Here is an 18541-nt window from a genome sequence, read left to right as displayed (position 1 = left end):
GTCTTTTGCTATAATGGTTTCATGGAAGACTCACGTTCCAAAATGTTGCATTTAGTAAAGCAAAGCATGTACTGCCAATTCTTTAATGAGATAAAGGAATTTAAGTTATGTTATTAGGGCACTAAACTTAGACTCGGGGCATGTATAGACCACATAGTTATCATGTATGGCAGCAATGGCTTCAAACATTCCTTGCTGCTACACATGTACTTGTGGATCATCAGTGGAAGCATTATTGTGGATGCATAAGTAAAGAACATCACACCTTCACATGATTACAAAGGCCATATATATATAAAGCTATTTTCTGAGCATTTAAATTCAATTCACCATGATTCTGTTCTCTTGTGGCCCACACTTGGGCAACTGACTTACTGGAATGATCTTTTACAACAAAAGAATTCAAACTTATCTTATGTATATACAAAATTTGCAAAATAAGATTTTATATTTGTATGTATGACTGTACTTCATGGAAGTAGCTAAGTAGTACTTATTCAGGCAGGATAAAAAAAAACCCAGCATGTGATCTACCCAACCCATTCCAATCAAGCCACATAATTTTCAAGCCAATATTATTTGGCATTTGGAAGATGAATATGACTTCCACTATATTTTTTCAATGCTTTTTGAAGTGATATGAACAGTGGCTACATCTGAAGAAATTATAATTTTCTCATGAATATTCCATGTGCAGGGCAAGATGCTAGATGTGCTTGCACTGTGAGGTATTTGCCTATTCTAATATTGAGGATTATTTAAGAATTTTACTTTCTACAACTAGACTGTCCCACTGTGATGCATCACTTTGAATACTACTTGTAACATATGTGGTAAGTGGTAAACATCAGAAGCATAGATTAAAACTAAGTAAATTGGTAGATTGAGTTTTAGAAGGAATGTTGACTTTTTTATATGTGCCCATTAATACTATGCTAGTTATTATCACAAAATCAAGCGCTTTTCAAGACTGAAAAGATTAATTAACTCTTGTTTCTTTGTGTTGTACCTCTTACCTATTGGGGAAAACACAGAGCCTTGGCTCTTCAGGAACACTGTCAGTTGCTTTGGTTTCATATTTTAATAAGTGATGCTACAATAACTTAATTAACTTTGATTCTAAAACTAAGAATTTTGCTCAGCTTTCAGGTCTCCAGGACTCTAACTGTAAAAAGAACTCTTTATTTTATGCCTGTTCAGGGAAAACATACTTTCAAAAGTGTAAGGAATACCACATGTTATCACCAAGCATACTGTATGACTTTACTGTATTTCTAAGTACTTTAATGCAATTGTAGAGATGCACTTTTAAAGTGTTTGAAAAATCAATAATCATACACTTCATTTATACCATGAACACTGACATTTTCAATATGACTAAATTATACATTGGGGAGTGATGAATTCACTTAGGCAGATATGAAAATGCTGAGTGAGCAGCTGCTAGCTTTTTAAGGAGACCTGAAATATCTACACTCCCTCAAAACTGCACTAGGGAGACCATTAAGCATAGAAAAAATGGAACTATGTGGAATAGCTTTGAAGCTAATTCACACTGACAAAATATTTAACATTATAAAACAGTTTTATTTATAACACAATCATTATCTAATGCAATATATCTTTGCGCATAATAAGGAAATAATGATTTTACCTGACATGGTTCCCTTCCTTCCTTCTGTGGCTTGCAAACTAAAAAATAAGGAGGAACAGGATATTCTGTTGAGGATCAACATTCAGAAAGTTCTAAGAAACTGTGAATTCTGACTACGGTCAGCTTTGCAAGGATAGGAACAAAGTTATGAGGGGGGAAAAAGAGTGGACAGAAATGCAAAATTACTATCCCAAGCATCCTAGGAGTGCTAATTCCCATAAATTCTAAAATAAAATGGTGTTTAAAATTATTTGTCTCAGAGTGCTTCTGTACCCCAAAGGAGAAGGATGTGTATAGAAGTGATGTATACCTAGGAAAGGGAAGTAGGCTATTTGACCATTTCACTAAAGGCAGCAGTTGAGGAGTGGTGCAGGTGTCCCTGCAACCAAGGAGGATCAATATAAGCCACTGCAAAGGAAATAAGAAGTGGCCCAAGAGACTACTCACTGGGTGGGTAGACCATCCAGTATGCTCGTAACCTGAAGGGGGTAGCAAAAATTGGTGCGTTCACTAGGAAATCAGGAATTCCTCGGGGGGGGGTTTGCAGCTCATATGGACAAAATATATCACATCCTAATGCTGAGCTTCCGAACTCCTGAATTACATGTGTAGATGATCTGTACCAGAGAAGCAATATTTTCCTTGTTAATGACCCCTAGACAGCTGCTTGTCTTACATTATTATTTATTTTAAATGAAAATAGTATTTCAGACTTCAGAAAAAAACTTCCATTTTGAGATAGTGCTAACAGGCATAGAGTTACTTCAGGAGCTACTGAAACAATGTAAAAATATTTACATTTGCAGTTAATAAAACAGAGATTGAAAGAAATGCAAGGGGCAGACCTTATAATAAAGCTGAGACATGCTGGTTTGTGAGCATGGGGTAGGGGAACGAGCAAGAGAGAGAGGAAAGTTCAGTGTTTTAAATAATAATTTTTTAACTTTTATAAGGTTTTTTTTTGGTCTCTCTCTCAAAATGGTTTCCAAAGGCACGGTGTATCTCTGTTTCATAGTGGGACAAGTTGAGGTAAAATGACCGGTCCAAGGTTATATGCAATTTCAGTAGCACAGCAGACAAGAGACCCTGAGTCTCTTGAATCTCAGTCCATTGCTCTGTCCCTTGGATCACAGCTAATTGGAACAAGCTGGCTTCCACTTTATGTGGTTTTGAAGTCAACTGTTCTGGATGATAAACTAGGGAGTTATCACAAGCAAGCAACGTTTTTGCTTTAAGTGACAGCAATAAAGACCCTTGAGAAGGAAAATCCACAACTGAAAACTCAAATTCAGATTGGGTACATATTGAAACAAGCACTTTTCCATCAAGCCTTAGCAACAATTTTAATATGTAGAATAATATATATAGGATTTCTTTGTACAAAAAATGACATTTTTCAGAGCTGTCCTTTTCCTCTAACACTATTAGCTTCCTTCTGTTCTTCATTAGAGTTATACTTGTCACTGCAGGGCTGTTCTATGAAGCATGCTGGTCCCCCTCATCTTCACTCATTGTCTCAGTGGAGCCCCCGGCAACATATAAGGAACTTTGTTTGATCCCAAGTCCTGAGCTCACTTTTTGCTGACTCTTTAATCTGAAAGGAAACATAAAAAGTATTACTAGAAAATGAAGCTGAAAAATGAAATTTAAATTTTAAATGATGGCAGATCAAAACATCTTTCAGAAAACAAAACAAAAAGTTGTATTATCACCCAAGTACAGAGCAGCAGAGAAGAAACTTTTGGCAGAGTTAACTTTAGGATGCAGATTGGCTACTTCTGCAACAATTGATTCCTTAATGCATCTAAAGGAATCACACAGTCTCAGACTATATTATTTGGAATCATGTTTTACAAAATGAAACAAAGTCAGCATGCTTTTTTTGCTTTGCAATGACTCTGAGCCACTGCTTAGGCTTTAACGGATCCTTTAGAAGAATAAAAACAGCAACAGTTAATTGATAGTCATTATTTTTCTTGTTCCATAGAAAGGAAAAGTAGATTTTCAAATTTCTTGCAGAAGGGAACACACACACACTTAAAGTTTAGGAATAGTCACTATTTAATGTTAAAACATTTCTAACTTGAATGGATCTGGAAATCCAGCAACCTCATGGTACAAAAAGCTGATAATCACCTTTGCTCATTTTTATTACTATGGATAGGGAATCTACAAATCCTATCCACTTCTTATGGCTAATAAGAGTCTTGGGTTAGGGTTTACCAGCAGAAGCTTGGGTTCCCTACAGATAGAACTAGGACTCATGTTGCTTCCCGTTCTTTGGCAATGAGCCTAGTGAACCTTTCTGGAGTAGGGAGTCTGGAAGTCCTGAGAGAGTCCTGGCTGGAGCTGGGATACTCAGTGCTGTGAGATTCCCAGCTTCTCAACTGGGAGTCAAGCCCCAGTTAGATTTGGGGCTCCCTGGACTTCCCTGTAGATGTGAGCCTGGAAGCCTGGAGAACATCTGGACCTAGGGATGTCTACAGATAGGACTGCCCTGCAATCACAGTCCCTACAAGTTCAGGCTGCATTTTGACAGAAACATGCATTACAAAGAGACACGTTTCAATCAAACATTTTGATTTTGACACAAACAACAAGTTAATACCATCAGAGGGAGCACTTACTGGTAAAAGCCCAACACCACACTAAGGCCATTGCATTACATCCATTTTTGGATGCAGCACACATATAATAGGCATTTCATGTCTCAGTGAAGTGCTCCTTAGCTCAGTCTGTTTATTGAGCAGAGATGGTCATCATCAATTTCCAGTAAAAACCTGTTCTATTGGAAAAATCCTGGTAATTTCAACCGAACAATATCCTATTATTATTGTAATTTGCTTTTCAACTATTATCTGATCTCACTTGATCAAGCTAGAGACACTATTACAAATATTTATCCAATGACATCAGCACTAAAATAGCATATTAATTTGTTCATTTTCAAGAAATCAATGAACAGTTCAACTTGCACTTTTTTCTACCCTTTTCTTTTTCCCCAAAGATCTAGACAATCTTGAGACTTTAGAACTGAAGAATGCTGAATGGGAGTCACAGATGTGAGAACTTCCAAGATACACCCAGTTTCTTCAGAAATATACATGCTACACTTTAGTATTTTTTCCTAGTAGGAACAGAGTTAGCTCCTTTAATAACAGCTCTATATTTTTTGTTTGTAGTTTAGTTTATAGTTGTTCTGATACTTAAATTTAAAAATAGCTGGTGGCTTTTCTAATACATTTAATACACTGAGAGAATTTCATTTTAGGTAGTTATTTACTAACTGATTTAATATATCTGTATTCATTTGGCCATAAGCAGGACTATCACGTAAATCATGGGCCCAAAAAACTCGGTCTCTGTTTTGACAGAAACATTCAAGGAATGCAGTATGATGCTATTTCAACACAAACAGCAAGTTTATATTATCAGAGAGAGTTTTTATTGACAAGAGCCCAGCACCATGCTATGGCAGTTACATTATATCCAGGTATGCCATATATTATAAACTTAAAGTAAAAACAGTATCCTAATACCTTTTAAAATATTTAGAATGATATACTCTTTTATGAAAACATTATAGAAAAATGTTTGTGAACCTCTGCAGAACTCCACTGACCTTTTTTTTTCAAGGCTACCATAAATTTATAATGAACTACAATATGCAAAATGTCTCCTAAGCTATTAATGTACAGGAACTCCCTCCACAGCTATGCTAGTTTACAACCATCTGCAAAACTGCAAATCAGAAACAGCTCCCACTGTTTGGAAACTACTGGGATTTTTATTCTATTTAAGCTAATCTTTATCAAGGTATATCTGGAATACATTGCACAGATGTCAAATGGTTTTGGCTCAGTTTTTCCTTTTTATTTACAACATATACTTGTAACAGCACTGAAGTTCTGTACTTTTATGGCTTCTATGCCAGTATTATATATTACAGTTGTAATGCCCTGTTTAAGTGAGAACACTTACAGAATGTGAGTGAGTGTGCTCCAGAAATGGTCTATTGCTAATGGAGAAATTCTGAGATGAGGCCAAGATATTATTTTTCCAAAAACAGCATCTCAATATCACTGCAGAAACTCAGGTTCACATTAATGTTACTGCCAGTATACTATATTCAAAACCTTAAATGAGTAATAAAACATATCTGAGCAAAGCAGATATTATCAGCTTTTTGTACCACAAGATGAAAAATAATGCAGTGACTGGGGTATAAGTGAGCTCTAAACTTTCTTAACTTAATATTAAATATAAGGTTGCAGTTGGTTAAAGAGCAGGAAGCACCTATGGAGTCTTCTCTATTTTAATTCCTGCATTAAGGTCAGGTACAATCTGTCCAAGGGACTGAAACAGATTAGAAATTAAGTACATTACATTGTAGGATGGGAAAATAAGTTAATTGCTTTATGTCTTTAACTTTCACATCATCACTATTAGGATTCTGAGGAATTCGTCTCATCCAGTGGTGCTCAACCTATGCCCCTTGGGCCAGATCAGTGAGGTCAGGAATGGCAGTGCTTATTGCTACATCTTGCAGAGCTGCAAGCCAATATGTAGGAAGCAGCTTGTGGACCAACTTTGTGCCACTCATGTGACCTGAAAGGTTGGACAGGTTGAGCACAACTGGAATCCCATTCCTTTGACTCTCAAGTGGAATGTCGAGCCTCTCACTTAAGCTGGGTACAGACATTTGGGGAAGTTAGAGGGAGGTCAGATTGCATAAAAAATGCAATATTGACTAGCTATACATAAGTCAGGATAGAGGGGTGTAACAAGGAGCCATTTCTCAGTCCCTGTTACATGCCCGATGATGGTGATAGCCACGTGCACTGTGCCCAATTCTGAAACTTGAATGGGGGCTTAGCCCAGCTTGGAGGCTTACTGTGAGTAAGCTGCAGGGAGGTCCTTCCTGTGAGTGCTGGTGGAGGGTCTTGAGGGTGGCAAGGAACCTTTTTTATCTGTGGGGAAAGACATCCATTTCTGGATGCAGCACACACATATCAGGCATTTCATGTCTCAGTGAAGTGCACAGGAATAGGAACAGTGAGGCAGTTGGAATCACTAAGCTGAGTGTTTGAGGATGGAAAACTATTAGAGAACCATGATGGGCTGAAGGACATGGGGTGAGGAGACTCCACTAAGTCGACAGAAGGAAGCTAATATAGAGGATGGTGGTCCTTGGCACTAAGATTTGGACTTCAATTCAGGGTAAGACTGTTTATTGGGATAGTCCCTAAGAAAGAATGATTCATACCATCAAGGTGTGGTGAGTGAATGTGAGGAGGTGGGCTGCACTTTGGACCCAAAGACATGGATAAGACAACAACTAATTCACAGGGGGTTAGTGAAGGGGGGATTTGAGGGGCCAACAGGCTCCGGGGGGGGGGGGGGGAAGGGGAAATTGGGAGATCCAGGGAGTTTGGGGGGGGGGCAGGTGGGATCTGTGAGGGGTTTGATGGGGTCCAGGAGGGTTTGGCAGGATCAGGGGCTTGTGGGGTCCATGGAAGGCCTCTCTCCCCATCTCCTGGGATGACAGGCTATTTTTAGCTCACAACCCCTCCACCCCAAGAAAAATAACTCTCCCCAGCAAACCAATACTCCTGATCCCACCCAACCCTCCCCTCCCCCACCATGACTTACTTCCTCAGCTCCCAGAATCAGCAAACTCTGATAAACCTAGCACTGGGAGCAGCTTGTGGGATGGGGGTTTAGTAGACTGGGAGGGGCTCACTGGTCCATGGAAGTGGTTGTCCATCTGGGGGTGAGGGAGGGGCTGAAGGGCTAAAAATAGCCTTGTGCAAGGGAAGGGGTAGAAAAAGTGCAGCCCCAGGGCTAGGGCCAGTATCTGGGCTTTCCCAGCCCTGGTGCTGCACTGGGAATTGTACAGAAATTCAATTTGATTGGTCTTGCCAGACCCAAGCTAAGTTAGACTACATCTGCAGTGTTGGTTGTAGCCGCGTTGGTCTAAAGACACAGGCAGACAAGGTGCTTTGGATAAATCTGATATCTTGTATTAGATCAACTAAAATAGTTGGAAAAATTCTTCTTTCCAAATGTTTGGGTATAAACACCTTTCTTCATGCAGAGGGAGCATCTGCAATTGTTTTGTGTTCTCCCTGAATCAGATAGATGCCAGTATGCAAAAATGTAGGTCAGTGAAAATGCAAATGTGGCAGTGAGGGTCAGGAGTGAGAGACAATAGGTGAGAAACAGGTAGGGGGCACATAAAAAGGAAAATGGTCACCTGGTGATAAAATGTAGCTGGTAAATAGTAGAGAGGTTACCTGGGGTATCAGAAGGTAGGCAGGTTATAATGTGCCATAAATCCAATGTCTATATTTAGTCCATGATTTTTTGTATTCACTAAGTTGATGAAGTGAAGTTCATAGGCTTGTCTATAAAAGGTGTTTTGTAAATTCTCTTTGAGGATTAGAACTAAGAGATTGGAGAGAAAGTGTTTATCTTGTGAGAAATGTGCACCCACAGGTTATTAGGTATTTCTGTCTCTGATAGATTTTTGGTGCGCATTCATTCTGACAGGTGATTGTTGTTTGGTTTCTCCTACATATTTTCCATCAGGGCATTTAGTGCACTGGATGAGATGTATTACATTTCTGGAATTGCAGGTTCAAGATTCAGGAATGTTGATGGTTCTGTGGTGTAGTTATTGTGGGAGTGGTGGAGATATGTTGGCAGGTTTTACATTTCTTGTCATAGCATGGTCTGGACCCATTCAGTGTGACACCCATTCTCTTTCCCCCATTCTGACCTTCACTGCCACAGATTCGTATTTTGTACCCAACAATTTGCAAAGACAAAATTTTCCACCTATTTTGTTGGTCTAATAAAAGATATCAGATTTACCCAAAGAACCTTGACTGTCTTGCAAGTTCACTTAATTTATATTGGGTCAGCCACTATTAAACCAATTTAACTGTGTTGAACTTCTGTACAGTTTGCATGTAGTGCCACCTAACTAGTGCAAAGTCTGCACCTGGGTGAGCTAAGTTAGATTGGACAGATATTTTTAACATGACCTAACCTCCCCAAATGTTTGTACACATCCTCGTGAGGAAGAGTTGAAATCTCTCCCAATGGTATCACTACGGCAAGGACACCAGGGCAGATGTGGAGGGGGGAGGGAGCAGAAACAAATTACTGCTTAGATTACAGCAATGGCAGCAACCAGAAGTATGGCAGCTGCCCTAGGTGTCTACCTGCACTGTTATGCCTCTCCTCTCTCCTGCTGTGTTTTGCAAGTCACTGCAAATAATTTTGGCTCTATACATCTGATACTGCAAGTTAATATTTAGACAATATATAAAAAAACAACATCCAGGTATAGCATGAAAACAACGAGGAACCCCAAGTCTCAGAGATTTAATTGTTTGCCTTGCAGAATTACTTTTACTGTTTATAATGTTCCAGGAGGAAAAAGCATACAGTAGTTTGACTCAGAGCCTCAGTACAATCTAGCAGGATGGAAGTTTAAAAAAAATTGTATTATTCTACTCCAATTAATCTTATTGATTCCACAATACATTTTCTAAACCCAGATCGTCATGATACCATTTTATGTAGTCACTTCACAATGAAATCATATTTTAAATCTCCCTATGTGCTATCAAAGAAAAAGCTGAAATCTCCAAAAATCAATTAGTGTAGAAAATACTCAATTGTCTTCTACTGATATTGGTACAAAAATCAAACACCAATAAAAGTTAAATTATACAACTAGGCTTGAAAGATGGGGTTTTCAAAAGCACCTATGTGATTTCGGAATTTTAAAAACATATTGAAAGTCAATGCATATCTACTTTTTTTTTTAGCAATTCTTTAAAAGAAAAGAACTTTATTTTTTTCTGCTATAAGACTCTGAACTGCTTAGAATACAAATCACCTGCTTGCACATACTGGCCACGTCTACATGAGACACAGACTGCACAGTTGTTACTGTGCAGTCACTTAGTACTTGCATACACGAGTACTAAATACTGTGCTTTAACCATCATTACTGCTCAGTAGTGTCCCTGGATGGCTTGTTGGTGATACTGACTGCACAGTAGCTCCTTACTACTGTACAGTAGCATTGCATCATGCTTTGTGCCATGCAATGCTACTGCGCAGTAGTAACAAGCTATTTCACAGTCAGCGTCTCATGTAGATGTGGCCACAGAAAAGAGAAGTGACCATTTCATATGGTGGTCAACTCAGGCCTCGATACATTTCATAAGAAATAGTTGAATTTAAGCGAACTAGGTGCAAATAACCGAACTGATAAAATTTGGAGGGAAAAGGCATGTCTGCAGAGGAGCGAAAGAAAATGGACCAGATGCTCTGGTTTGCAGAATGAGTGTTAAAATCTCCCAGAAATGGCTAAGGAATAATTATCTGTATTAGCAACCAGTTCTGCCAGTCCCCCACCTTGGTCCTCCATGCTAATGTATTGTTTAAGTGGAAAGAGAAGAGGAAAACAAAGAGAGGAGGAAAAAAGCCATGTAATACAATTTCACAGAGAAAAATATATTCTTTCTGGTCCCAGCAGGAGACTAGCATAGACCCTGATGCCTGGGAGTAATTCATTATAGTATACTGCAATATATATTGTAAGCATAATAAATATTCAAGAGGCCTCTCAGACTTGTTCCCTAAGATGAATAAACCAAGCTCTTTTACTCTTCCTCTTATAAAATATTCTTTATTACCATAACTATCCTAAGAGACCTGTACTGCATCCATTCTAGTTTAAATCCATCTTTTTCAATCACAGATAACCAGATGCAGTATATTGTCATGATCTAAAAACTCACTTATCCTGTCACAGAAGGATACTATATGGACCTAAAAGCTTGGAGAAAAAACTCTGGATCTAAAAAAAGAGAGAGGAATGTTTCTGTATTTGGGTTTTGCTGAAAGGCCAGTTGTTGACTGAATATAATGTGCAGATTAATTTTAAGATCAGGAAAGCTGATAAAAGGCAGTATGTGTGTGAAACTCAAAGGATTTTGGTCAAGAAATCTGACTGATCGGCTGATGAATGAGAAAAAGTAGGCCTTTAGAAAGGAATGGAAAGGGTAATGTGATGCCTGAAAGTTTGACTATGTCTATCCCGACTACATAGGTGGTCCAATAAAAGATATTACCCACAAGAATTCTTGCCTCTCACATATTCTTACCTCTTGTATATTTTTCCTAGACCATCAAGGTGACAGCATCACCTCAATGCTACCAAAGATTCCTCGTCATTAGATCAAATTGCTTGAAGTTCCTTTAAGATTTTCCCCAACCCCATCCTTATTAGTAGTGATCACAAAAGGTTTGAGGACATGAAGTATTTCCAAAATAATTTCCTCTTGATGACTGTAACAAGGGGTGTGGCTTAGGAACTGAAGCCTAGCTGTAGGGGGTTAGAGAAAAGAGCCAGTCTGCCTAGGAGCCCTGGGTCAGGTGATAGGGATGATTCACTGGCCCTAGGGGAAGTTAAAAGTTCCCAGGGAGGGTAGTTGAGGGAGATAGGATGCTGTGGGAAAAGAACCAAGCCTGAGTTCTCTCACAAGGTCTGGAGAAAGACTAGAAGTTTTACTTTTGTTTGTAACTTGTCTGTGGCTTATAATGTTGTTTGTGTTGTTTATTGTGGGGAAAAGCATTCCACCTATAAAATAAATGGATTGGAACTAAGAGTTGATTGGATTATATGGCTAAGTGCAGATATTTGGGGAGGTTAGGGGAATTTTATAATGCATTTAAAATGGCCACCTGATCTAACTCAGGATGGGGGAGTTAGTGGAGGAGGGTTAGGAGATTTGGGGGGACAAGCAGGCTCTAGGTGAATATTGGACATTCATGGGGGAACAGGGGGCAAATGGGATCTGTGGGGGGTTACGTTCCTCCTTCCACCAATGCTTATGTCCTCAGCTCTGGCAGCAGTAAACACCGATAAATCTGGCACCAGCTGGAGTGGCTTGCAGGATGGGTGTTGGTGGGGAATGGCTGGTTCATGGTGGAGGGGGAGATGTAAGGGGCCAGGGGGCTAAAAATAGCTTGGTGCCAGGAGGCGAGTAGGGAGAGTGCAGCTTTGAGATTGGGGCAAGTGGCTTGGCTTTCATTGACCGCTACATTGACCATATGAATATATGGTCTTTAATGCTGGAGTAATGCTTTATCCAGCCCATATGATTACCAGAGGGCCAGGGAGTTTGGGTAATGGACAATGGTGTGTGCGACTGGGGGCAGGCCGGGGGCTGAGTCTTGAGTAGGCCTGCCCACCTGTCTCTATGGGGAAGTTGGCCCAGTCTTGCCTGCCATGACTTCGCTGTTTCCAAAACTGGTGGAAAATGTGGGAGACTACCCATTACATGCCGCAATGCTAGGGGGTGCTATCCACCACTCCAAACCTCCCCTACAGAGTGGCCCATGCCTTGCAGATGGTGTCATAAGTTCTTGTTATACCCCCGGCCTAAAACCAGACCAAGCTTAGCCCTTGCTGTCAGGCCTCTTTCACATGCGCATTCACACCGCCCTCCTCTCACTAGGGCCTCTCGCACTCCACCCCTACTCACAGGGTCTCTTTCTCGCATCAACAACTTATTCTACCCTGCTCCCTTTGGGGTGGCTCCTGTAGACCTTGGGGCTTTATCTGACTCATACCTTGAGTGGCAAGATGCAGTCTGTTGGGTCACCACATGGAGGGCTAACTCCGTGCTAGCTCCTCACTGGGCTTCTTGTACCAACACTTGTTCCTCAGGGTGTTGGCTCATGTGCAGCCCTTCAGGCCGTCCCACAGCCCTACTCAGCACATCTCCTTGGGATGCCCTTCAGGCTGACCCTCAGCCCTACTCAACCCTCATCAGGGCCCTTACTACTGCCCCCTCTCTGGGGCTACATATCTATCTCCTCTCTGGGGCCTCCAGAGGCTCATTCCCCTGTGCGGACTCATGTGGCCACAACTGTGCCGGGCCCCACCTGGGGTCTTACACCCCCTGGGCTCAGGTGGCTATAGCCATGCCTGGCTCCCTTATACCCAGTGTTGTGGGGGCTAAAGGTTATCAAGGTCCCCTCACCTGCCTTTCACTGGGGAGGTGGGCGGTCCTGGTATTTGAGTGGGGCTGCCGCACCACCAGCAGTCCCACCAGGCCTCCCTATCCTAGCGGGGATGCAGTTTTAGGTCATGCCCAGGGCCAGGAGCCTCCAAACCATCCCCTTAGCTCCTTCCCTTACCTCCACGATGTTTCTGAGCCTCAGCTCAGCCGGCTGATGTCTCTCTCATGACTGCTAGCAGCAAACTGCTGCTTCACCTGATATATATCCTGGGTATCAAAATGGCTACCATAATAAAGCACCTGGCTGCTGCCTGCTCCAGCCCTTGAAGTGGCAAGCACCCAAAGGTGTGCTGTGACAGTGTGCATAGACATAATCATTAGCAGCAGAGGTTCAAGCAAGGGATGTCTCCATATACTACTCACTTGTCCCACTGTTGCTTGACCCACTGCCTGCACCATGGTCTGCAGCCATCTGACTAGTGGCTGTTTGCCTCACTGCCATCAGTGCTGCTATGGGTGCTGTCACCACAGTGGCCACCACTTCATGCCCTGGATTGGATCCAGTCCATATGGAGCCCTAGGCATAAGGTGTGTTTGATACCCCTGCCCTAGACCATTAGGAAAACCAGGTTGTTTGTCTATTGTTAGACTAGAGATTCAATCAAAAACCCTTCATTACTCATAGGATTACACAGTGGCATTCTCCACAGATCACTCATCAGGTTCCACAGAGTAAAACAATTTGAAAGGCTTGGCATTAATGGGAATAATGCAAATGTAGGAAAAACAAACAAGCAAAAACAACCTGGTACAAAAGAAAGGACAAAGATAAAATGTATGGTTGCTCAGCTCTGAACAGAAAAGCAAAACATTTTGAAAGCCCTTGGCCTGGCAACAGATAAATAGAAAGTGCCATCAAAGTCAACTGACAAAATCATGGAAATGCACAGTTAAACAGGCAGTATACCATATGTCCATCAATATCTAGCACAATGGAGACATTAAGGAAGCCATTAAGGTAGTGTCCTTATTGTGCCCAGGTACAGGATAACATATGGTACATTTCCTGCTTAACTGTGCATTGCTTTGCTTTTCTCAGTGTCACTAGCTTAAGGCTTGATTAATACAGTTTGTGTATGTGAATTTCTCTATTCAGTATTGTAAATTTCTCTGTTTAGTATTTTGAAATTCTTTGTTTCTATTTAGAAGTGACCTAATGACAATGCAGCTGCCCTAAAGTATCAACATGGGGTGGTTCTTGTTTACAAATCTAAATGCAAGCAGTTGATGAGATGGAATTGCCTAAATGTAGCAGATCACTGGGCGTGAATATATAAATCATCACTGTCTGTTATTCAAATCATGCAATTTATTATAATATCACTATAGGGAGACATTAGAGCATTGGTATTATTCTTACTTTTAATAAAATAAGTCTTTCCAAGGACAAGGGCTAGAAAAATGTATACATCTCAGAAATGTACATTGAAGGCAATACACCAAGAGTGCCTGTACATGAGTGAGTAGGCTGTTCTGATGCATTGTAATTACAGTGCGTCAGAGCCAACTCATTTAATCCAGTAATTACCATGCTCCAGCACCCTCCTGCATCTCGTGTATCAGCATCCCTGCACTTCAAAATGGCAGTGGGGAGGTTAAACTAAAGCTTGTCGAACAAGCTTTAGTTCAAGTGAGCCCAATGCCATTTTAAAGTACAGGGAGACTGATACACGAGATGCTGCAGCACTTTAATTAGAGTGGCTCTTGGAGCTGCTCTAATTAAAGCACTGCTCCCATGTCCCTAGAGCATGTGTAAAAGTGCCCCAAAAGACTCATGAAGCAGTGTGATAAGAGAAAAAGATGCATCGGACTATGCTAGGAGAACACCTGACTGCATGGGATGAGCTAAGAGAAAGGTCTACAGCATATCAAGGTATATTCTGTGTAGATATCTAATGGTCTTATAGAAAGCAAATCAGGAGCACTGCTTTCAAAAAGTTCTGGATGATCTTTCTGGGTGGAGCAAGGGTCTTAAGCACCCTCACTGCCATAGTGAAGCAGTATTTTGTTTAAATTCTTTCTTAAGAGACGAGACAAAATGGCTCTGCTGAGTTTCTAGACCACTTGATGATTTGGCCACTCAAAATACATTAAGCAACACCTGTTAGCAGTCACAAAAAATTAAAGCCTGAATATAATAAACATGTGGAAAAGGATTAAAAAATTAAGCCTGGTTGGGAATTTTTGTCCTTTTCAGGATGCAAACTGTCATTTTTGGCCAATCAAAATTTGTTCATCCATCCCCTCCCCGACCCCCGCAACTACTAGCAAGAATGAAAATGTTTTGTTGTGGGATGACATATTCTGTGTCCAACTATACCTGCTCTTACAATATATATGAGGTGCACAATCCTAATTTTCCTTTATGGCTGGAAGTTTTCATTCTAAGGTCCTCACATTCTCTCATTCATCCTATAATGTCCAGCAAATACTGTAGAAACTTATTTTTTGTCAACAAATCTATTTTTTCTATTAGATTTCTTCCTCTTTCACAGAAATTTTCAAAACCCTCAAAACAAGTACACAATGTGTCACACACCTCTTCCTTCTACACCTACTGCTCAAACATTCAGCATCTCCTTTTGAGCTGCTGGCCCAATGACCCCGGCACCAGCCGTTCTGATTACCAGTGGTTCTATCATGTAAAAAGGGCTCTCAGCTTCTCCCTATTGTACTGATCTCATCTTCTCAGCCTTGCTCCTGCCACTTCTAAACTTAGAGCATGAAAGGTCTCACAGATTCTTTAGTAAATGTTTTTTATGAAAACGTTCACATCAAAAAAATGCCTGTAGGACCATCTTGAAATATTTTTTGGGTGACTTCATCCCATTCCATAATAAGTTTGGTGACAGGAGCAGGGAGTGATTTTAATGCAATACTTTAAGCACATGCTTGTTGTGGAATGAAGAATAGCTAAATATATGCTTTATAGATACAGTCAGTAAACTGTATTCAAAAATAAACTTTCAATTAAAAATGTACTTTAGAATCTGTTGCTCAAAATTCAAGTGCATTTCATGACCACATTTATCTCCAATAAAAAACCTGAATAGCTAATATTGGACTTCAGTGGGATGATCAGTGGTTTTAATAATAGTTTATCTGCTCTATACAAATAAAAATGGGAACAGACCATTTTTATTTAGAAGTAGCAATGTTTTAAGGGCTTTTTTTTTCAAAATAAGTCATGCTCATTTTTACAGCTAATGAGTGTATTTGACTGGTTCACAAGTGATAGTGGCTATATAAGCCATTTCTTTTTCTTTTTTAAGAAAAATCCAACAAAACCTCTTTCAGCACGAGCCTCCTATTTTTTGGAAGAATGGAAGAACCAGACTTCACATTGTGAAAGACTATGTTTCCAGAAATAGCATCTGTCCCCTTGGCAAAATCCTTAGATAATGATGGTTGCTTTTGGAATTGCCTTTGGGTTTAGTAGTCTGGCTGCAGAAAAAAAAACCTGTCTGGGCTAATTTGCTTTTTCTTTTTATAATTTTAAGACTACTTTTAAAAACTGACAAATGTAGCTTTTACAAGCTCCTGCATGGGTATGGCCAGATCATTTTGTGATGCACAATAATGGAAGGCAAAATCATATATTCTTCATAAACCCCTGCATTTTGAGCCAGGGCCATTTCAAACTCTCTCTCTCTCTCTCTCTCTCTAACTCACAAGTTTCTTTTTTAAACTGATACTCAAATGTCCAGACAGCCCATACTGCAATGAAATTGACTTTTCCCCCTCTTTTTGCATGGGCATTTGTAAACTATTCCTTTATGAATAAGATCTTGACCTTATTATGAGACTGAGGTCTATCTGGCAGGGAAATTGAGAATCTATCAGGTAATGCACCTTTATAATAAGATTTTTATCACTGATGTATATCTAAATGAAAATAAGTTAAAGAAGGGGACAAGGTTCTTTGGGTAGATGTGATCTCTTTTATTAGACCAACTAAATAGTTAAAAAAAATGTTCTTTGCAAGCTTTCAGGTACAAACATTAGGGCTGTGCAAAGGTTCAGTCCGACTCAAATCAGCATAGATTCAGCCTGATTAGATGGCTGAATCTCCAAATCCAAATTGAATCAGGAGACCTTTTAATCTCTCTGAATCAAATTCGAACCCTCTGAATTGATTCGGAGAGATTCAGAAAGATTCGGACATAGACGCAGCTTTAAATGTTTTTTCTATGTATCTCAAGGTACCAGGTGGCTCGTGAATGTTGGGATGATGGGGTGGATGGAGCATCCCACAGGAGCTCAGGGAGCTCCCCAGTGCACTTGACAGCAGACCCAGAAGTGGACCAGAAGCACTTCCAGTCCATTTCTGGGTCCGCTGGGGAGTGTGCTGAGGATCCTCCCCCACGCCCCCAAGGCTTGGCCTAGCGTGCTCCCTGGCAGACCCAGAAGTGGACTGGAAGTAATTCCAGTCAACCTCCAGGTTCATCACCAAGCATGCAGGTCCCCTTTCTGACCCCTGCCCGTGCTCCTGTGGGATGCTCCATCTGCCCCCAGCATTGCAGCATTCACGAGCCACGCTTGGTACCTCAAGGTATGTAGAAAAAACATTTAAAGCTATGCCTATGGCTGAATCACTGATTCTCTGAATCAGCATCGAATCTTCAGATTCAGACTTGGCCGTATCAAATTGGGGCCAGTGATCCGAATCAACAAAAGAATCACTGTCCCTGATTCAGGCCGAATCTGAATCCGAATTGAATACAGCCCATTTTGCACACCCCTAGCAAACAACCTTCTTCAGGCATATTTTCCACCTATTTAGTTGGTTTAATAAAAGATATCACATCTACCCAAAGAACCTTGCCTGCCCATGTCCTTAGACCAACATGGCTACAACCAACAACCCTAAAGGATTTTTTGGGGGTGATATCTTAAATTGGACCAACCACATGACTGGGATAGCTAGAAACCCTTTTGAATGAAACACATTCTTCATCAGGGCCGAAGAAAGAAACAGGCCAAGGATTCACACAGTGTGTAGGACAGGGGAGAAATTCCCAGGGCTAACAGACAAACAATTAGCAGAAGAAAAACTAGATTAATGGCAGTTCAAAACCAATAAAATGGGAGAAGAGTCATTATTACCAGTAGTGTGAAGGAAACATTTTAGGGCACAAGTAGATTACAGTGTGCCAGTAAGAGAATATCAGTGGTCAGGTTTTGGTTCTTACAGATTAGATTACAGTGTCCAGCCAGTTTATGATTTTTTTTTCTCAAACTCACCTTTTGAAGGTGTTTGGCAGAGTTCCCTTGAGTACGAGGATAGGGAGATCAGAAAAGAAGTGGGTGTTCTGTGAAAAATGTGCTCCTACTCATGGTGTCTGTGTATCTGCCCTTTATATTTATTTCTGGCCTTTATATTTTTTATGTTTTGCTTCCTTTTATGTGATTAAAATTTCCACTGGCAATGGCTAAATTCAACCACATCACCATGGAAAATCTGTATCACTAACAATGCAGAGTATACTGTATGAATGCCAATGATTTCATACTATGTAAAAATTGGTTAATTTCCAGTTTAGGAATTTCTTTTATTACTTCCTTGTTTGACCAGTTTAAGTTTTTAGAAATTCATGTGAAAATTATTTTCTCCTACAAAATCAGTTTCTCTTTTATGCCTTATAATTTTCTCATTTTAAAAATGAGATAATTCCCACCCCAAGTTATGCTATTGGTATGCAGCACAGCATGCATCAAAATGCAAAAATAGTACTTTAGTATGAGAATGGTTGGGTTTTATTTAACCCTTGGGTTT

The 18541-nt window shown here is 40.3% G+C and overlaps 1 protein-coding gene across 6 annotated transcripts in view; it reads right to left on the bottom strand.

Annotated features, from left to right (window-relative positions):
* Positions 1 to 1566: 1566 nt before the first annotated feature.
* Positions 1567 to 18541, bottom strand: part of CCDC102B (coiled-coil domain containing 102B) — a 411063-nt gene continuing 394088 nt past the window's right edge. For 5 of the 6 annotated variants that reach the window (XM_019490626.2, XM_019490620.2, XM_019490624.2 and 2 more), the window contains one exon: positions 1567 to 3248. In XM_019490626.2, the coding sequence (XP_019346171.1) occupies positions 3171 to 3248 (78 nt within the window). In that variant the 3' untranslated portion in view covers positions 1567 to 3170. The remainder of the gene's footprint in view (positions 3249 to 18541) is intronic. The other variant, XM_014606758.3, reaches the window with a different exon arrangement.

This window comes from Alligator mississippiensis, chromosome 3, assembly GCF_030867095.1.
Source record: "Alligator mississippiensis isolate rAllMis1 chromosome 3, rAllMis1, whole genome shotgun sequence".
Lineage (NCBI taxonomy): Eukaryota > Metazoa > Chordata > Crocodylia > Alligatoridae > Alligator > Alligator mississippiensis.
This window is presented reverse-complemented; position numbering and strand designations above follow the sequence as displayed.